At 45.5% G+C, this 22,337-nt stretch overlaps 1 protein-coding gene and 1 long non-coding RNA gene across 3 annotated transcripts in view; one reads left to right on the top strand and one right to left on the bottom strand.

Annotated features, from left to right (window-relative positions):
* Positions 1 to 22,337, bottom strand: part of OSBP2 (oxysterol binding protein 2) — a 1,376,304-nt gene that overhangs the window by 339,881 nt on the left and 1,014,086 nt on the right. For both annotated transcript variants that reach the window (XM_085633692.1, XM_085633693.1), the window contains one exon: positions 2,641 to 2,704. In XM_085633692.1, coding sequence (XP_085489818.1) covers positions 2,641 to 2,704 — 64 coding nt within the window. The remainder of the gene's footprint in view (positions 1 to 2,640; positions 2,705 to 22,337) is intronic.
* LOC146784182 (uncharacterized) overlaps positions 4,911 to 22,337 on the top strand; it is an 81,702-nt gene continuing 64,275 nt past the window's right edge. The window contains exon 1 of the long non-coding RNA XR_014970493.1: positions 4,911 to 4,958. This is a non-coding gene — a long non-coding RNA (uncharacterized LOC146784182). The remainder of the gene's footprint in view (positions 4,959 to 22,337) is intronic.

Genomic DNA, 22,337 nt, shown 5'->3' with positions numbered 1-22,337 from the left:
GTCATACGTTTGTCATAAGTAGGACTGTTAGCGCTCTGTTTGTTCTTTAGAACACTCTGGGAAGCTGCAGTAGAACACAAAGGAATCAACTGACAGTCTCTGCCCTTGTTTGATGTACATGTTTTACTGAGAATGTCAGACTTCATTCACACATGACTGAGAAAGATAATGTGAATTTACAGAAAATATGCTCTCAGTTAGCTTTTAGATCACCTTCCAAACCTCTGTGGGTAAAGCATGAGAAAATAGTTTTCTCTCAAACATGATTCATGATATCACAGCAGAAGGGTTTTTTCACATGGTAAAATCACCTTAGAACACACCACAATTTCTAAAATGAGTATGGTACCATCAACAAATGATTTATAATGTAACTAAAGTCTTAAAACCTTCTATTAACTGCAATGCTTTTTAATGAGGTGCTATCATGTATATTGGTCCCAAGATGGCTGCCAACACTTCTTGGAGGAAGTGCTGACAGCCAATCAGATCTCACGATGAGATGTGTGGTTAGGCTCCGCCCAGATGTATATGTGATTTTACTTTTGATTTTCTCAGGAACTACTGAACGGATTTACACCATTTAAGCAAAAGGCACATGCCTGACCTGAGGACTACCTCTTTGCCAATTTCAAGTAATTCTGTTCAGCCGTTCGGGCTGTACCTTCGACTAAAGGTCCTATGGGAAAATGCATGGGGAAAACGCGTTTTGGGACCCCCCTTTTTTCTCAGCCCCCGCTTGACGAATCACCCAGAGACGTTCAGGGTAGGAGCTGAGCGGAGCGCCCCATTAGTTTTGAAAATTTCACTAAGATAAGTCAACCGGTGCCAAAGTTATTCAAAATAGAATTTTCAGATTTCCTATGGGAACTCGGTCCTAACTATAACTATCTACTCACTTAAAAATAATATCTGACGTCATCAGCAGAGGATTGCGGTCGCGTGAGTTATAGTTGCCTGCACTAACTATAATGGGGGAATTTCAATGATTTTTCACGAGTGAAATGTCCAGCTAACTATAACATGTGTGAAACCTATGGTTTTTTAAGTGAATTTGCAAGGTTTTTTAAATGCTAATTCCTAACTATAACGTGTGTGAAACCTATGGTTTTTTCAGTGAATATATATACACACATACACCCATACATACAAAGTAAGAGTTTAACATTTTACGCAAACAGTCTGTTTTTCTCTGCTTTTCCTGGAACATTTAACAACTGTGGTGGGAAGGCCCAAGGGAGGCCTGGTAAATAGAGGCAGGGTATGGCACCCATCCGGTCCCCCTCTAGGTATGCCAGTGACATACAGGAAGTATATTTAGAGGAATACTGTGTGCTATAAATTGCCCATAGCAGGCCAAACTTCACTTTGTTTTGGTGTTGTGTGGTGGTGTCTCATGTGACTATAATGTGTTAATTACTCAGCCTGACACTTAATTTCTTCCTTCTTGCCTACAGTGCCTCTCCAAGCATTTCTAATTTTATGAGTCATACGTTATGTCCTGTCCTTCCTCCAAGCTTATTAAACTTGTTGTTATTTAGCTCTCCACCCATCTATTCGCCACATTGTTTTTCAGATTTCTTGCTAAATCAGCGTATTTTCTGCTCCCGACTTTCTCGTTTTTCATCTACGCCCATCTCTACACGCATCTACTTTACTCCTGTCCCACAAATGCCCCTTACCCTTACCCATTTCTCCATATGTCAGTTGTACTGCTTATATGCTCCTTTCTCTCTGCCCCTTCCCTTCTGCCAGTTTACGGCTTGAAGCACTGGTCACAAGGTACAATAAAGCAATAAAGCGAACACATTTTATTAGCCAAGTTGAAGTTTAAATTCTAAACACACCAACTAGCCTTCCGGTTTCTTTCCCCAACACCTCTTGGACACAATTCCCTGTTAGCATCTAGGGCTAAATGTAGAAAGCATAATATAGGTCGCGAACGACCTGATTCACTGAAAGTGCTGTTTGCGACCTCAAAAATGTTTTTTTTATGCACAAACACCAAACGGCAATTCTACAGAATCGCAATTTGGGTTTGCGATTCAGATTTGAAAAGGGCGTGTTTTGGACGTCTCTTTCAAATACTGAATCATAGTGCTATGTATTAGTGTTTTGCGACTGAAATGCGGTGGCAAAACTATAATATTTTACCAACACCTCAAAGGAGGTTGTAACCTATTTGTAAACAGAAAGTGGTCTCCAAGGAACTCTTTCCTCTTTCAGAATTTAACAAAAAACATTTTTTAAGAGGAGGCAGTGGTCCCACGGACCACTGTCTACTCTTAATAAAATGAAAGTTAAACATTTAATTTTACTTCTTGAAACACATCCCATGTTTTCTTTAAGGAAAAAAAATTGCAATTCAGAAATTGCGATTTGCAGAAAATTGCAAGTTGAAATCGCCATTCCGTATGTTAGCACAGCTGGCCCCTAGAGAGGTTCACTTGGAAATTCACAAATAGTGATTCAATATGGTATTGATGTGTCACAAGTAATACGGGGAAAAGGCCACAACTTGCAACGTATTTCAAATTTAGACATTCTCTTAAGGCCAGAAAACAGATAATGAAATGGGGTTGTCTTGAGTTCTAAGGATCAGTTCTGCAATTAAAAATATATTTTAATGTTGAAACTTACGCTGTCGTGAAAGTCACCGTCTTCGGAGTTTCCCACACTAGGGCTGCTGCAGCTTTTGGTACTCCTGCAAGGAAATTAGAAGAGAGGGAAACAATGAACTTTACACTTTTGAGTGAAGCATATGTCATCACCATTAGTTCGAAGTAAGTGCGTCAGTAGAAAAATATTCCTAAAGACTGGAATCATGTAAGTTAGGAAATGCACAAACCAAGAATTAGAGAGTAACTTCCAATGTTCACAGTAAGAGTCACATCTGGTGGGTTATCTATGATTTTTCAAGAAAAACGAAGGATTGTAGAGATGTGTGTCAGAAACCAGTTTCAATTTATTAATAAACATTGACAAGGCCAATAAAACTGGCATTGGCAGCCCACCTTTTGACTTTATCAATGCTTATTTTATCATTGAGGGCTTTTAATTATTGTCGGGGAACCAGACAGGCTCTAATCCATTTTAAAAGCTGGCTAAATGCAAAAATACGGTTCTGATCTCAAATAGCACACTTTGCCATAACAGGCCCGGCACTTTAGGGAAGTACTTTGAGTTTGGAAGAGCTCCTTCTTAAAGGGCAGGCAGGGAGGTTAGCCAGTGGATGAAATGGGCCGAGTCACTCACTGCCCCTATGCTGTAGTGATGAAAGAAAAATGCGAATGACAAACTAACAGATCAATGGAAGAAACCAGCTTCCCGAAATCCCCTATGAGCTAATATTTTATACATGTAACTTTAGTAAAATCAAAAGGTAATGCCTAACGCCGGCCCTAAAGAAACAGGTGGCCAGCAAATATATACATCCATGGACTTCTCTGTAGATATTTCCTAACTCCATAAACTATAGCTTGAATAGTTTTTGGATTTATAAGATTCCTATCTAATTCTTGGCTTGCGCTTCCCCAAACTTCTGCAGGAAAACCATAACAAAGTATGAGTTTCGTAGCAAGCTAGCTACATCTGTCTAGAAATATAAACACAATGCTTATTCCAGCTGAAAACATCTACTGATAACTTCAAATTGGCACAAAGTTAGGGTTCCTACATTTAGCATGTTAAACTTACTTGTAAAACTCTCTAAGTCTAATATATAATTTTGTCATCCTGTTTTAATTCGAGGTTTAAATCCGATTCTATTGTTTTATTATATCATGTGTGATGTTCTGAGGTATGAAATATTCAAGAGTCCAAAACGTTAAAGTATCTGTTCCAATTTTCTTAAAATGAATACACAATTTCTTGTTAACGGTACTACTTGTAATTAACAAAGCAAAAGAATAAAGGTGGAAAACAAAAAGAGAATGATTAATGACGAGATTGTCATTTTGATGCATGAGCTCAGAATAATTCTTTCATCAAATTGATAATCCCAGAAGTTACATTTGTGCTTATAGTTTGAGCTTTTGAGAAAATGAACTTATAAAACTCTATCTAATGACAAGAAGGATGGCTTGATTTTTAAACATTATATGTATTGAACTTTTCAGAAATACATGAACATTGTAATGAAAGGCACATGAGCAACCCAAAACATAGTTTTATAAAGAAGATGACTTGAATGACAGTGGCGTCACTAGGGGGGTGCGGACCGCACCGGGTGACACCATCACATGGGGGTGACACCGTGACATAATTTCCCAAATGAGACTATTTACAATGTTGAACGTATAATTAGATGATGGAAGGCGCAATACGGGTGTTTTATGTAACTCCTAATAAAGTTTTTGTTGCAAAACCGGAGTGCCAATAGTTAACAGTCCGCTAAAATGTAGAGATGCAGGTCATATGACCCTGACGTTCACGTATTGACGTAGGAGAAATGAGGAGGCATTTTAGGTGCCAACATAGGGAGATGGCGTTTAATTGCACAAAAGGCCGAAACTGAAGTTTTGAAATTGAGACACCGCTGGTTCCCTGCATGAGGTAGGTTCTGAATGAGGAACGCGGTCATGGGGGGGGGGGGGAAGACTTTTTTTTTAATAGATCCTAAAAGGGGAAAGTGAAGTAGTGTGGGTGGTTAGTCTGAGTACGGGGCTAGAATAGAAGAAGGTAGTAATCGGGCCTCTTCAATTGTGAAGCAAATACAATAGAGGAAGCAAGGATGTTTCGCCTTTTCCACAATGATATCTAATATGGCCAGTCGGACTACGGGGTTAAAATAGAGAAAGTTAGTAACCAAGCCTTTGTAATTCTGAACGAAAGATAACATAGGCGGTGAGGATGTCTCGACTTTTAATTGAAAAGATAATATTCTGGCTTTTACCTTGTAGCTGAATGAAAGGGCCTAAATACAAGAAGGACCCATTGAAAAACAGGCTCAAAAATAAGTAAGTCACCCTTCATTTTATTACGCGTTCGTGCTCAAGGAATAATGCATTGTGGGTTAGAAGTAATTTTACTGTGGTTTTCATTAAGGCTGAAGTCTATCAGTTGGACAGATCTTTCCTATTCAATATATCAGCCTCGTTGAGAAGTTTCGGTCCTGTCCCTTTAAAAGCCCTGCTTAGAGGTGTTAGCTCTGCCCCTATACATGTTTAACATGTCTGCTTAACGCGAAGCACTGGTACTGAGCCAAGAAGGTACATGTTGACGTAATTTTCCTTGAGAGCGCCCCCTTTACCCCAATGGCCCCAACACCCACCTTCTAAAAGGCTTACATGTGGGCTTTTTTTTCTTTTAAAGAAAACAGAGCTTTCTTGAATACACTTCTCCTTGGTTAATTCGCTCACATGCCAACCTTGGCCTGGCAACATCTAGGACTGATCAACAGCTAGTAATTCTTGGAGAAAATGGCAAAGGTGCAGACAGCGCGGCTCCCCGCAAACCAAAGCGAGGTACAGCAGAGGTGAGGGCCGGCTGGGATTTCAGCGGTCCCGGGCTGCAGTGGCTTTCAGGCAGGCTTGGAACGGGGGCCCTGTCAAAGCCAATAGCCCTCACTTGAACATGCGGAGCAACGCTTGAATGCAGAGTACAAACTCTGGCATTGGCACAAGGGCCAGGGAAGCTACTGCATGCGGCAAGCTGGCTGGGTGACCTAAACACTCTCCGCTCACACGTGCGGTGATTTGCGGGTCGCTCTTTGAATCCCGGCATGAATGACTCTGCCTTTCAACCTTAGATAACAGCTTTTGTTTATAGTGCTTAGTAGCAACTATATTTCCCAAAATATGCATAGGATCCAGTGCAGAAAGCTCAATTCTTCCAGCAGAGAAACAACCAATGCAAACACATTTCCGATGAAATTCAGGTGAAACAGTCAGACTTTTTCTTATTACATTAACACAGGGATTGTAAGCATCATAGAGATACGGCCGCCTTCAAAAGCTAAAAAAAACTCCTATGAAACGAGAACCAATGCCACGTAAAGTGAGTAACTCTTCCACTGAAAGAAAACCAATACATTGAATAGAGGGGTGCTGACGTGACTAATTACTTTTCGCTTTTAAATATGCTTCCAGGGCACCCCGCCTCATATAGTGTAAATAATAACTCTCCCAATTGCTGGACTCTGTGGTACCCTTTTCCGTGCTGGGAGGCAGAAAAGGTTGAGCTGGCGCCTTTCACTGACTCGAATTTCAGGTTTGCACACACATCTTTTTAGCAGCTGCATTGACCTGCTGAGCCACGATTGAGTACATTGCCTTATATGTGCTACTTTCTAATTGATACAGGTAGTGACCAGTCGAGGGCAACTTGAAACTGATTTAAGATTTCCTACAGTTATACCTGTAGCTCATTTCCCCCATTACAAAAAGGGTGTAAAAGTAAGTAGGCCGGTATTATCATTATTATTTATTTAAATAGAGCCGGTTGAGAACTATAGGCATGCATCCCGTTATTTGGCACTGGTGGACTCGGAGGAGGTCCATCATGGGGTAAGTCGTGAGGGGGTGACACCATGAGTTACCGCACTGGGTGACACCAACCCTAGTGACGCCACTGTTGAATGGCCAATATTCAGATGACAGTACAAAGAGGACTGGAAAGGAAATAGGGAAGGACCACCTACTTCTATCTATCAACATTGTCCTAAGCAGTGTACCAGAATCCAGACAATGTGGAAAGCACAGAACCAGAAATGTGTAAGCATTTGACTATAATGTTTGATACTGGAGTGAATGTGTGTGTGTTTTCTGTGGAAAATCTCCAAGCAAGGCTGAAAGCTGGCTATTGTCAAATTATATAGGGAAATAAGGGTAGCTTAGACTTTGGGAAATAAACTTGTAATTGTATTTTATGTTTTTTAGGTTTGAATCACCCATTGTTAACATATCACTTCAAAGTGAACAGCACACTCACGCCCACTAAGAGTGGGTTAAAAGTGGGTCAGTATTGTACCAGCTGCATCGCACAAGACATATTTATAAATCAAGGTTACGGTTATAAGAACATCCATTAGAAGTTCGACATTTTTAGTCTTTAAACATTTAAGCAAGAATCCGCACTATTGACTGGAAGCTTGTCTGAAAATCAATTTTTTTCAGGTCATATTTATGAGCAGTTAAATACCATATGAACTTAATTGCCTATTCCAGTATCACAATGTCAGCATTTCATACATTTACAATTGCTGGTTGACAAACAATTCAGGAGGAAAGCCATTTGTGATGAGAAAATTAATGGGTTTATATTTGATCGCAGCCTAGATGTAAAAACTATTTTGCAGTTAGTGTTTAGTAGGGAAATAACCCTGCAGGTTCTTATTTACTTTAAGGTTAAGAATAATAGCCCTCCGCTGTTGACCTAGTAGCTAATCCCTTCTCAATGAAGTCCTGGAACAAGGCTGAGCATTTCTTGTTTAAGTGCTTCAGCGTTTTGTAAAATAATGGGCCAGCTTCACAAGCTGTATTGCAGTACATAAAGTAGAACTACAGCAGTACTCCTTACTTACTACAAAATGCAAGTCACAAACCTACTAGCGGAAATTTCAACCCTTCCCATCTTTTCTACAGGGAGATCTTCACACACATAAGTTTACTATTTAGTAGGAAATGTGGGAGGAACTGAGGGAAGTGGCTGGAAAATGTGGAATAGTTACTACTAAATGGGAGGGATTTAGATAGGAGTATGGATGGGTTTAGTGAGCTAAGCAGAGAATTAGGGAGTGACAAACACTCATCCACATAAAAGTAAGCCCATTGCTATTCGCAAACTGAACTTCTCAAGTTACTATTGCAAGAAAGGACCACAACAGTGGTAAATGTGCTCCAGCTCAGACCTGGAGCAGGTCCAGCACCACACAGGGTAAGCCACTGGTACTGCAACACCCTCCCAATCAATCAACCAATAGATTTATTTTGCATTACAAATTAATAAAAAGTACATAATTTGTCACTTCAAACAATTATTTATACATTTACTCCACCTTTAAAACACATATAAAGTATATATTTTAAGACCAAAAAATAATCCTTTAAAAAATCTGTGAAATATAAAATCAAGCATATCCCGATACAACTAATATCAGTTGCTCCTAAGGTAAACAACATATGTAATGTTATAGAAATAAAATATATATATTCAGAAAGTGCAATATTGTGCATCACCATTTGTCTCCTATCCAAGCTCCAGTACATCTGGGTGGGATCATTTATAAGGTGGAAGCCCTTCTAGTTTTTATGGCTGCTTGAAAAAATTATACCATCACAAGACAAACAAATGGTGTTTCCAGTTGTTGGAGAACTGAAAATGCTGAGATGTGATTGGTTAGACTAAAGTTTTGCAATAAAGGAGCAATGCACTTTTCCCCTCTTTTTTGCAGAAAGCACAATAAAACAAAATAAGTGAGGTGGTTTGTTTAGATAATGCATCACATGGGCGCGCAGGGAGGTGGTTTAATGAGTATGTATTTTCGCATTGGTCCAACTTTTAAACGTAATCTTGTCAGTAGATAGCAATGGTGGGGTTCACAGCAAAAGAAAGATAGAAAGATAGGAAGAAGCCCCAGGCAACAAAGACGGTAAAGCTTGGTATAAAATACTGTGCATTTTGCCATATTCCTTTCCTATCTTATATGAAAGCATTTAGCTAGAAAGATATCTTTCAATATAGATTTAGGGTAAGTTACACAGCTAGCCGGATTTTCATAAAGTTGTGCCAAGCCCAGCGAGGCAAAAGCCTGTTTCACATATATAAGCCTGGGTATGGATTCAACATGATCAAGTTTCATAACATCCCTTATAATGTGTTGGTTAAGTGGTACCTCTTTGCGTTTCCATATTGATAGCCACAGCAAAAGCAGGGCTATTTTAATACTATAGTTAATATATGGTAGACCTAGTTCTTATGTGCAATAACATTGGGAAACGAACCCGGAATCAACAATAGCTTTTTGGCAAACGTATCTTCTATGATTTATAGGGGTTCAACGTGTGCAGTGCCCCATATTGCTGCCCCATAAGTCGCTATAGATATGGTTTTTGATGAATAGATTTTAATTATTTCCTGGCTAGGCTTATTTTCTAGATTTTTCACAAATTTAAAATGTGTGCCTATACTTTTCGACATGTTGTTAATTTTGTTTATTACCATCTCTTTCCATGTGAGGTTATTTTCAACAGAATGCTTAAGTACGTGAATTTGTTAACACAATCTATGCTATTGCCTACAATGTGAAACTTCATTGCTCTTTTCTTGCTAGCACCCGTCACTAAAATAATATACTTTGTTTTATTTACATGCAAATTCAAGGCCGCCATATAGGCTAAGTAGGTCGCAAAAGAGTTTTGCAGAGCCATCGGGGTTCTGGCCATCAAAACCGCATCATCTGCGTATAGCAGGATTGGGAGAGAAATTAAAACGGCGTGAGGGACATCCTTGCATTTATCATTCAATACCTCATTTAAGCTATTTGTATACAGTGAAAATAAGAAGGACCCGAGGACAAACCCTGCCTTACTCCTTACTCAATTCTAAAAGGTTTCGTGCACTCCCCTTGTCGCCCATAGCGGACGACCGCTTCTGCCTCTGCATATATTTGTCTTATACATATAATTATTCCTGCATCAACTCCCATAGCCTCCATAGTGGACCACAGTTTACTGTGGGCCACACAGTCAAATGCCGCTGATAGATCTATGAAGGCCATGTAGAGTTGACCCTTCTTTGCTGTGACATATTTTGAAACTAATAATGTTAAATTAACACTCTAATCAAGTGTCCCCCTGCCTTTTCTGAAACCATATTGTATTTCCGCTAAATATTTTTTAACTCCACCCATTCTTTTAATCTGTTGAGTAAAAGTCTGTCCATTAATTTAGCTGAGATAAATTAGTGAAATCCGGCGGTAATTTTCTGGATTTGAGCCATCCCCCTTCTTGTGCCTCGGCATGATCACAGATCATTTCCAGTTGTTTCGAGGGCCTGTTAGACCATTGCATTAACAACAATAGTCAACAAGTGTGCCCATAATGATTTTTTAGCAAGGAAAACATCCACTGGGACTCCATCTGGACCAGACACTTTCAAGGCAGAAGATTGGGACAGAGCAAGCTTGATTTCCTTAAGTTCGAACTTCAGCAGGGAAGAAACAGTCTGGCCTATAACAAGGGCCTCTACGTTATTATCGCCCCTCCTTTGGAGGATAACCTGGAAATGAGTTATCCAGGTACCCACATCAATATGCACATCCAATGCAGGAAGGGAGAGTTAACCACTTCCCAGAATGATTTACTATCACTTAAGGATGAAGCTTGCCGTAATTTCTCCCACGCTTCTCCTTTACACTGGCTCTTTCATTTTTTCCCCCGCTAATTTATATCCTGTCCTGCATTTAATTATTAGCTCTATATTTCGTGGTTTGAGCTTAAGTACTTATTTCAACTTAGCTGCGGCTTGAGAGCAATCCCTGTGAAACCAACAAAATAAAGGGCAGATCTTTTCCTTTGGATTTGAGCGGGTAATTGGCTTTTCGTACACTTTAAAATACTTTCAAATGCAACTGATACCTGCTTTTCATTTGCTTGAGGGTCTAAACACAAGGAGACCTCATTTCCAGTATAAGTTATGATCTCTGCAATTAGGGTGTTTACAGCCACTTTATCCCATCTTAGGGTACAGCCATTCTTTCTTTAAAGAATTGGGTTAGGAATGAATTCATCCCTCCTTGTTTAATGCTCCTCCCATGAATAACTAAATTTAGTTAATGCGTGATTGCTAAAACCTGTCATCTTTACCTTTGGTTTGTTTACATTCCCAATGTAGCTCTCCAAGAAAATTACATAGTCAATAGCTGAACAGGACCCTGCCCTATGAAAGGTAGGGTCCAGATCGCCTGTAATAAATGTAACTAATTTCTAATTTCAAGTTGGAAAGAGACTAGTAGATTGTTTAGGGCGTTCCCATGGCTAGCATGATGAAAATGACAAATTGCCTCCCCATTTTGATCTATGGTACCGCATAAATGTGGGTCCTCTCTGATGCCATTGGTTTATATTGAAATCACCTACCCATATAATTTGTAATGGTTTAGGGTAGATCACTCAAAGACCTTCCTAGCGCCTCTACTACTGCGGTTGGGTTTGCAAAATTAATATTGTAGTAGTTTATTAATAACATGTCACTATTGTGATGTCCTTTTACAACTAATATATGAAAATAGGGTGAATTATTCTAAAATTTCACAATTTTAAACGAGATCGTATTCACAACTAGTGTTAAGATACCACCCATTGCCCTGCCTCTTATAAAGTGGAAGAGCTGGTGGTTGGAATGAGCGCTAGACATTTAGATTAATCAAATCTTCCTCCCATGTCTCTTGAAGGCAAATGATATGTGAATTTCTCAGTTCTTTATGCCATTCATTGTTATCCTTTTTATTATTGTATCCAGCAATATTCCACGTAAGGAAGATGAGGTTATTTCCCCCTATTCTGGCCCTAATTTCATTCAGATGCATGGCTCTGTCCTTCGTTTCTTTGTTACTTATTGTTACTTCAGGACTCTGCATTGTGGGTTGTACAACAATCGATGTTACTCGGTTCTTAGCTGACTGGATCCCATTTATAGGTTGTGTCACATGGACAGGAGAAGTGAGTCAGTCGCAGCTATCTAGGTTCTCCCATAAAAAATAATGGAGCAAGGACCTTAAAATGGTACTTCACAGGAAATAAGGTTGAAATAAAATAAATTATTTCAACCTTTCAAAAAAAATATATATATACACATTAACACATTTAATTTGTTTAAAAACTATATAAATAAAAATGCATTTTATCATAACATTTTAATAAAGTTTCAATTTAAAAATAAATGTAACTTTATTTGTTTTAAATAATGATATTAATTTAAATGAGTTCTACACAACATTTTGTACTATAAACATTTTACTTTAGATTTTTAAAATAAAAGGTTAAAAAATAATATTTTTATTTTAACATAATTATAGCAATTAAATAAATATATAAAATTGATTTACATTCATATTTAACATTAAGGTGCCGATTCCGATCCTGGAAAACCTGGGTACGAATGGTCGTACGGAGCGTATTCCCCGTACGACTCGTACCCGGGAAATCCACCTTACAAAGCCGCAAGTACGAATCGTACAGAAATACCATTTCCGTACGATTCGTACAAAAGTACGTGCGCCGAAAAAATACCCACAATTCCAATCCGGGACATCGCGTACGTGACGTCCGGACGGAGTCAGGCAGCGTTTTACAGACCAGCAAGTACGATTCGTGCCTACGTCACTCCGCACGGACCATTTTTTACGGCAGCCAAAAACTACCGGGAAATTGAGGACGAAGCGAACAAGGAGCACCGGTACGCGACGGACAGCCATGGACCCCATCCTACGTGTCAAACCGGCCATCCTAGCCTACGACCTGGTGCACAGAAACCGACGCAGACGCCGCAGAAGGTCAGAACAACACCCAGGGGCAAAGGGGGGGAAGGGCAGGAAACATAACCTCCACCCAAGTGAAATTGCAAATATGTCCTGTACATACATGACCTCCTGGCTCTGGTCACTTTGTGGGGCGTGTCCACCACTCCCTACGTACCGTCACAACGGAAGTGGACGTGGACGCGTACCTGTCACCACGACAATGGTGGTACGGACCGCATCCACGCCCCCACAGCGTAGGTACGGTCCGTATCACCATTGGAGTGGTGATGGAGGGGTACGTGCCGTACCCACGCCCTCAGAGCATGTGTACGGCCCGTACCACCATTGGAGTGGTAATGGAGGGGTATGCGCCGTACTTACGCCCTCAGAGCTTGGGTACGGCCCGTACCACCATTGGAGTGGTGATGGAGGGGTATGCACTGTACCCATGCCCCCATAGCGTGGGTACGGCCCGTACCACCATTGGAGTGATGATGGAGGGGTACGCGCCGTACCCATGCCCTCAGAGCGTGGGTACGGCCCAAACCACCATTGGAGTGGTGATGGAGGGGTACGCGCCGTACCCAATGCCCTCAGAGCATGGGTATGGCCCGTACCACCATTGGAGTGGTGATGGAGGGGTACGCGCCGTACCCATGCCCCCACAGCGTGGGTACGGCCCGTACCACCATTGGAGTGGTGATGGAGGGGTACGCGCCGTACCCACGCTGTGGGGGCATGGCCCGTACCACCATTGTTGTGGTGATGGAGGGGTACGCGCCGTACACACGCACTCAGAGCGTGGGTACGGCGCATACATCTCCATCACCACAACAATGGTGGTACGGGCCGTACCCACGCCCCAACAGCGTGGGTACGGCCCGTACCACCATTGGAGTGGTGATGGAGGGGTACGCGCCGTACCCACGCCCCCACAGCGTGGGTACGGCCCGTACCACCATTGAAGTGGTGATGGAGGGGTATGCGCCGTACCCACGCCCTGAGAGCATGAGTACGGCCCGTACCACCATTGGAGTGGTGATGGAGGGGTACGTGCTGTACCCACGCCCTCAGAGCGTGGGTACGGCCCGTACCACCATTGGAGGGGTACGCGCCGTACCCACACCCTCAGAGCGTGGGTACGACCCGTACACCCAATGAATGCGGGGTTAGGGTCCGTCCCACCCGTACCCCTACGGCACCAGTACAGAATGGACACAAGGCGTACACACGCCACAAATGTTGGCATAGGGCCTGGTGCAGCATATAAGGACAGCAGTGTACTGCACCAAGGGGGGGGGGGGTGGGTGGGTGGCTGCAGAGGACTCCCAGCAGTGGACAGAGACATGGGGATGGGTGCATATCACTCCCAGCAGTGCCCAGACATATGAGGGGTGGGTGCATATCACTCCCAGCAGTGCCCAGACATATGAGGGGTGGGTGCATATCGCTCCCAGCAGTGGACAGAAACATGGGGGTGGGTGCCCAGGACTCCCAGCAGTGCCCAGACATATGAGGGGTGGGTGCATATCACTCCCAGCAGTGCCCAGACATATGAGGGGTGCGTGCAGAGGCCTCCCGGGAATGGCCTGACATATGAGGGATGGGTGCATCATCCTCAGATGACCACAACTCCATGGGTCCATGAACGCATCCCCAATGTGCGACTATGTTGAGAGTGCCATATCAACACATCACTGACAGCAGTGTCCCACTCCCATGAGGATGGATGTCTTTCCCCCACTGCATGACACACCACATGTGGGTGCAATGACAAATGACACATGCATACCCACCCCTGGCGGATGCAGCACAATACACACACTGAGATCATGTCACAAGACTGTATAGTCATGTCACTGCATACTAAACTAAGAGAGCCAAAGGGAACACATACTGTCACGCACATTCCAGGACTGATAGGAATGTACAGGTGCTGGCACAGCCACCAAGTTGTTGTCTCCCATGGAAGGATTAGGGTGGACTTCCCACAGATACAATGCCCACAATTGTCAGTCAGGTGACCAAATACCCTGCAGAACAAGTACCATATGTGTGCTAGGCTGGGAGTACACACATGCACAGTGCGGAAAAGGGACCATTTCCCCATGGAGGCATGGCAACATACTCTATACACAAGTACAGTGACTACCAAGGATGGCACAGACGATGCAGCCGGACACATTGGTGAGCAGGCATGGACATAGTTGAAGGGATCCATCAGCCACCAAGGGAATGTAGACACAGGTCAGCACAACAATGGTGCAACTCCCTGCAGGGAAGTTGTCAGGTGCCACAGAGGAAGGAACACTCCTTGGGACAATGTCTCAAATCACAAAGAGCATACACGACCAAAGAATCATTGCAGAGACCTTGTGACGCCACGCAGATACCAGGGTCCACCCCATGAGCAGCAGACTCCTACATTTCCCAGATACCCAACACATGATCACCACCTCAACCCATGGAGCATCAGCACCAACATCAATACCTGAAAAGCAATCGTGTGCAAAGGAAAAACAAAATGCTTTATTCAGCATGAAAACAAAAAGTAGAAAAGGACACTATTTACAAAGGCCATAGGCCAGTCCAGATACAAAGTCCTGGGGGGGGACACATGGCCACGCGTCTCCCCTAGCTTGCCTGCACATTTGACACCTCTGGTTGATCGACTGGGGTGGGGGCATCATGTGGGGAAGGACCAGGCACCGCAGGGACAAGAGTGGGTAGGGCAGGTGTTGGGGGTGCAGGGACGGACGACTCCACCACAGGGGGTGGGGCAGCGCCAAAGGTGGAGGTCAGTATTGCGCTGCACACGTCCGCAAGGTCTTCCAGCATGTCCCCTGCACCCGAAGGAACCACAGGCCCCAAGGAGGGGGGGGGGGGTCGGAGGGATGGGTCGCAGTGCTACTGGGGGAGGTGGTGGACGGGGGGGGGGACTCAACTCCCCTACCCGTGGAGTGCCTTGCCCGTTTGCGCGCAGGTGAAACAGTGGGGCTGAGGCCCAGCACAGCCAAGTAGGTCTCCTTCTCAGACTGTGGGGCAGGGGAGCCGAGGGGAGTGACATTGGAGGGACTGGGGAGTGAGGCATGCGGACTCCGACTGTGGCTGCATGTCTGCCTGTGTGCCCTAGACCCAGTGGGTGTGCCTTCTTCTCCCTGAGTGTGCGTGACTGGAGGTGTGCGCTTGCCCTTCCCTGTTGGTGTGCTGCCTGTGTCTGGTGTGGTGCCTGCCTGGGAAGGTGTGTGTGTGCTTGGGAAAGGAATGGGAGTGGGAAGTGTGGATGGCGCAGGGGTAGGTGGGGGGACCAACCGCTTCAGGACACTCACTGCTGCCGTCAGTGACGAGTCCATGGACCTCAGCAACATCCGTTGGTCAGACATCGCTGATGACATGCCCTCCATGTACGACACCATCTGTGTCAGCAGTCTGGTGTGGCCATGGAGGATAGTAAGGATCGATGTCTGCCCAACCTGCAACTGCCGCTGAATGTCCACAGACTCGGCAGTGAGGGCAGCAGGGGAGACAGGGGCAGGGGGTGCAGTGCCTGGCACGAAGGAGACACGTTGTTGCCCTACACGGACAGAAGGGACAGGAGCAACTGGGAGGGCGGTGATGGGAATGGAGGGGGCGGTGACAGTTGTAGTGCTGCTGCCAGCTGTTGGAGCAGCCTCCGCCCCCTGAGGGAGTTCAGCCTCGGACCCGTCTACGTCGTAGTCGGTGGTGGTACTACCCAGGTCCTCCGCCGCACTCCCCTCGCCCTCCGTGCCACTTGATGCTGCCGACTCGCCAGGAGTGGTGGCACTGGTGCTGGATCCCTCCTCCACGTCTGTGCAGGTGTCTCCCTCAGTGTCCCCCGATGATGCTGTGGGCAAGGTGAAGAGACAGGAAATAATCAGTCACCTGTGTACATCTGACACATGAGTCCAAACTAAATAGGTCACAGTGCATATCATGAAAAGCATCATGAGGAACATCTAGAATACCCAGCACATATGTAAGCCCTGCACTCCCCAGTTGGTTCACCCAACATGCCCCCTGAAATAATGAAGATCAGAACAACACAGCAAATAACTGGAAATCCAATTATGCAGAGAAGCTAGTGTCTGTGAACAGTGGAGCACAGGCAGACCATGACGGCATGCCACCTCCTGGTCACTGTGAACAAAATAGTATTGGTGCACCCAATGCCAAATAACAGACGCCAATGCTGAAGGGGTCCCCACACTCATAGACCTGTGAGTACTGTAGAAAAGAAAAAGTAATACTATCTGATCCATTGGGAAGCTCAAAACTTTACACTATTGACATTTTTGGAATGTGTGAATGTCCCACTTGTGGAACAGAACACACATGTGCATGAATATCAGAAGTCACACAAGGAGGTGCACACAAAACTACATTTACACAGTCATTGTATGAGCTGCCCGCCTAATGCCAAGAAGCCAATGTGAAGAAGAAATGTGGTATCAGGAAGTACATATACATGGCACCACGGTGGTCGGGATGACTTGACACCGGTAAGTTGGCATCAGCAACAACCAAGGAATAACCCAAATGCTGACACACTGTGGGAACATGGATATGTATAATTCCTAAACAAAATTTGGACAGAAATGTGCCCATGTTCTAATAGTGCCAGAGTGTTCCACAAAAGTGTAAAAGTGGTACTTGTGCACTCCCTTGGGAGACATCTGTCATGCAGGCACATCATTGTCCTTCACAAAAATCAAAGTGAAGCATATAAACTATTGGGACATGTTCACAAGTGTAGTGAGTGCTAGGGCACATGACTTGTTGAATAACAACTTAAAATATGCCACCTGTCACATGGCCATCCGTACCATGATGACACAGTTGGCAACACATCTGACACACTACCTGTCATGTGGATTGGCACACATGTCCAAACACAGGACAATGCATTAGCTAATGGCCCTGAAATTGTGTTGGAATAAGGAGCACCTGCACTGAGGAGACACCCTGATGTGAATGAAGAATGTCCACACAGATGTCTGCACACACAGACCAAACCACATAGCATCTGGAGCACACGCCCGTGCCAATAATGGATGAGCAATGGATGAGCAGGAAACATGTTTTTTAACTTGCTGCAAAGCACAAACATGACACCCTGCACAACATGCCTGGGTCACTGCACGTTGAGTGCCTGTCCAGACAATCATCACACACTGGTCAGGCCTGGCAAGGAGACATAAGGTTTGGACATGTAGTCCTTGCCCACACAAACACCCCATACCTGAGACAATGTGATTGAGACAGTGCAAGATGTGACACCTCTCAATCTGGGTTTACTAAAAAGTGCATCAGGAATTCCTAAATGTACTCCACATCACCTCGTGAGGCTGCCAACACATATTTGTGACAAAACACCTCAACAGATTGTTGTACATAGACACACAGGCACTGGCCAGTGTGAGGATGCACAAGCAAAATGGTGTCAGCCTGTACAATGGGCACATGTAGCACACTTCAGATAAATACAAATGAGGCCAGGGAACAATGCCACAGAGGCAAAACTATGCTGAACACATTGAGAATGGGCACAGTGTTGAATGACACACATGATACCGAGGCAAGGGTGTCTTAGGGTACTGTAGTGGGCACACTGCTCCATGGTCCTGGAATTATCTGACTGTAACATGAGCTACCGTCCCGGCACTATGCATATCTCCCACTCATGCACATCATGTCTGAGGCCACAACATCGGTCATGCATGCTGCAAGTCTGTTCATTTGTAAACTCACAATCCTATGTTGAGACTCAGCACCAGTGCCAACTGATATGGACCCCAAATGACTGAACAGGACAGGGCACAGGCAAGGTAACAACACATGTCTCCGACCCCACCCCCACATGATGCAGACAGCAATGTGCACTTGGATTAACTGCCAGCCTAGATGACCATGTGCAATAGTGATTACACAGACCAGGGAACACATGTCAAGGAGGGGAAAGGAGGAAAAACAGCAGCGGATGACTTTGGGGAACAGAAAATGCAATGCACATATTAACCCTGGCAGTGTATCCATGCGACTGAGCACTTCCCAAAGCTGGTGACACACAACAAACACACATGTTGCTGCTGCTTCTCCTGTAACCGCCTATCCATGTCAGGGAAGACCACCGCCAGGACACGCTTCATTTGGTGGGTCAGGTGCCGGCGCCCGCTGTTCTTGCCTTGTGGTGAGTCCCCCAGCAGGACCCGGGCGATCCTCCTGGTCCAGCACCGGATGTCCTGCCAGCGTTTCCTCACCTGTGCCAGGCGCCGACTGCGACCCTCTACGGAGTTCACGGCCCTGACGGCCCGCTTCCATATCTTCCCCTTCTCGTAGGCGGTTACCTGTGAGGATGCCAAAGTGAGAATGGATCACTACACCTGCTCCATGTCACAGAGACACACATTAGAACATCTTTGATTTGTTGAACAGGGCATAGTATGCAGCAAACTAATCGCACCTTGGTCATAGGGACTTTGGCCTCTGTGTAAGGCCCAATGCACTGCATGGCATTGGAAGTACACAGGTGGCATGAGGGGTGCGACACACTCCCTGATCAGGGCACACACTGTACATCACAAGCAACACAAAGCTGATGGCCAGCACCTCCAAGCAGTCACATGCCCCAGGCCACTGACCCAACATCAGCAGACTACACAGACACACACAGGCACAGATCATTCACCTGCCAGTGGCAACAGCCGATACAAACCTCACTCTGCACATGTGCCACTTGCCTGGGGGGTGTCACAGGCGTGGGGATAGCCCAGCAAGTCAGACACACAGCACAGATCACTTCTCACATCAGATGGGTAGAGCTGTTGCCTCCTCCATGCAGCTGTGGTGCAACACTCCACATAGACACTCACCCACATGACAAGGAACATTCACACACATCAATGTCCAGTTCATTTGGACACTCTCACCACAGCTCCACTCAACTCACACACATCTGTGGGTACAGTCACCTGTCACACGGGGGGAACACTGAATCACCTCAGGACTATAGAACAAGAAGGGCCAAGAGGATTAGCTATGCTTGAATGTGCCATGCAGCATGCAGTGATAGTCACAGTAAGCACAATGCAAGTGAGGGGTGCACACATGAACCACATCATGCTCTGCATGACAGACATGAGCCATTCCCCCCCCCCCACCCCTCGGACCCACTCTAAACAACATTTCATGTCTGTCACACCTGGACACAATGCCAGAAGTGCCAGTCACAAAAAGAAGGGGCACAGGCGAAGGTAGCCGAGTCAGCACTCACCTGCACCCCTGGTCTACCATACAGGCTGGGGAACTGTGGGAGGATGACGTCCAGCAACGCCTCATTCTCCTCCTGGGTGATAGGCTGGGCCCTCTCCACAGTCCTTGACATGGTGCCAGAGGAATCACAAGCAGCAGCAGTGTAGTCGAATCAAAGGTTGTGCAGGCAAGTGCCCTCTCACGGGTTCTGGCTGACTTATATCTGCCTTGCTGGGCTATTTCATGAACAGGAGTACAGAGTGATTGGTCAGACTCATTTGCATCCTACGTTTCCTCCAATCCCTTTAAACATACACCAGTGACAGCATGAGCAATTTTTCAAATTTGCAGCGTCATGCCATGTCAACAACCACTTTGCAACAATGTATAATGTGGCCAACAGCTTTTTCCAGGCCACATGATGGAAAAATTTGATCTTTAAACTGGGTATCCATGACAACCAGCATTCATGTAGGCGCTAATACTTGTCCCTTATGTGTCCCCATTGTAAATTTCAAATCCCCACACAGTTACGGTGCGTTTCACACGTACCCCTAGGGCACCACTACTCTAGTGCTACGGGCCGTACCCGCGTGTGTACGGCCCGTAGCACTATGGCGTACGCCTACGGCAACCCTACCATAGTACTACGGGCCGTACCCGCGTGAGTCCGGCCCGTAGCACTATGTTAGTGTTGCCGTAGGCGTACGCCATAGTGCTACGGGCCGTACCCGCATGTGTCCGGCCCGTAGCACTATGTTAGTGTTGCCATAGGCGTACACCATAGTGCTACGGGCCGTACCCGCGTGTGTCCAGCCGTAGCACTATGGTAGGGTTGCCGTAGGCGTACGCCATAGTGCTACGGGCCGTACCCGCGTGTGTACAGCTCGTAGCACTATGGTAGGGTTGCCGTAGGCGTACGCCATAGTGCTACGGGCTGTACCCGCATGTGTACGGCTCGTAGCACTATGGTAGGGTTGCCGTAGGCATACGCCATAGTGCTATGGGCTGTACACACGCGGGTACGGCCTGTAGCACTATGGCGTGCGCCTACGGCAACCCTACCGTGGTGCTACGAGCCGTACACACACGGGTACGGCACGTAGCACTATGGCGTATGCCTACGGCAACCCTACCATAGTGCTACGGGCCGGACACACGCGTGTACGGGCCTATCTCTATGGCGTACGCCTACGGCTACACTCCCATAGGGATAGGACCAGTGTGTACACGTACGTGTGTACGGTCCGTACACACACGCGTACTCCTACCCAAACACCATATAGTGATACGACCGTACACACGCCCTCAGAGCGTGTGTATGGTGCGTTTCACAGCTTACACTGGTGATGGGAGGCGCACAGGATAGGAATTGAGGTGTCTGACTCGCACAAGGATGGACATCAAGTCATTGTCAGTGCAGTCCTTCATGTGTAGGGCCTACGTGTGTCAGGCAGTGATGTGACACATGTCTCCTCATGTTTTAACACAATAGTTGTGTGATGACCTGTGTACACATGTCATGTGTGATGGGGCACTATGTGGCGCACTTCCCCTTCACACCTTTTACATGTGTGCATGTAGTTCTAAATTGTCAAGCACTGCATCACTGGCATAGCACAGTCACCAACACCTGTCCCCTGATGCCAGGTACACGGATGATGACACCTGACATCTCACTACCAGCGTGCCATGATGTGACTATGTCATGTGTGTGTCATGTGTTCCCATGATCTTGCTGTTGGTGTTCCGTCAACGGCATCTGCTGTAGCTGCATCCAACATGTGTCTGTGTGTAGATGCCTATGTCACACTATCACGCACACCAGGACACATGTGGAATGACACGTAACGTGTGTCTGTATGCATCGAACAGGGACTTGCGAGCTTAGGACATATCTGCGTAGTCTCAATGTCTGTGTGATCATTTTTGACATGTACCCCTTCATGGCAAGGTGTGTGGTCTGTCCTTTTTTCCATGACATGTGACCTGTGCGTCTAGCTTGCCGGCAGCTGTCTGTATGAGATGACATCCTTCAAATGCACATATGTGGATGTATGTCACTCCTGTAATTTGTCTGGCTGTTCACTCACACTGGCCCACAGCTACTTTCATGGCATGTCATGTAGACCTTGCCAATCCACGTTTGTAGCTGGCTCTTAGTAGGAGTATCACCTTGCTGGCATACGTGTGCAGGTTGTATTGCACAGTACAGACTCTGTATGTAGCATATGTGTATTAGCTGTTGAACATGTGCTCAGTGCATTGACATTGGTGTAGTAATGTACTCAAATCTTCGTTATTCCTTCCAAATTTCTGCAGGGCACCACCTCTCCCTCGACCAATGCCAGACTTGGGTGCCATGAGGGAACGTGACTGCATACGCCGCTACAGATTCCCCCAACAGTTAATTGAGGACCTGAAAACAGGCTGGCACCACACCTCCAACCGCGACACAGTTATCCAACAGCGCTGACCCCCAAGATGAAGGTGATGGCAGCCCTACATTTCTTTGCCACCGTAGCTGATGTGGGTGGCATGTCCCAGACCATGTTCAGCCGTGTCCTGCATGATGTTTTAGAAGCCATGTTGGAGCACCTGGATGAAT

The sequence above is a fragment of the Triturus cristatus genome, chromosome 11, assembly GCF_964204655.1.
Source record: "Triturus cristatus chromosome 11, aTriCri1.1, whole genome shotgun sequence".
In the NCBI taxonomy this organism is placed as follows: Eukaryota; Metazoa; Chordata; class Amphibia; order Caudata; family Salamandridae; genus Triturus; species Triturus cristatus.
This window is presented reverse-complemented; position numbering and strand designations above follow the sequence as displayed.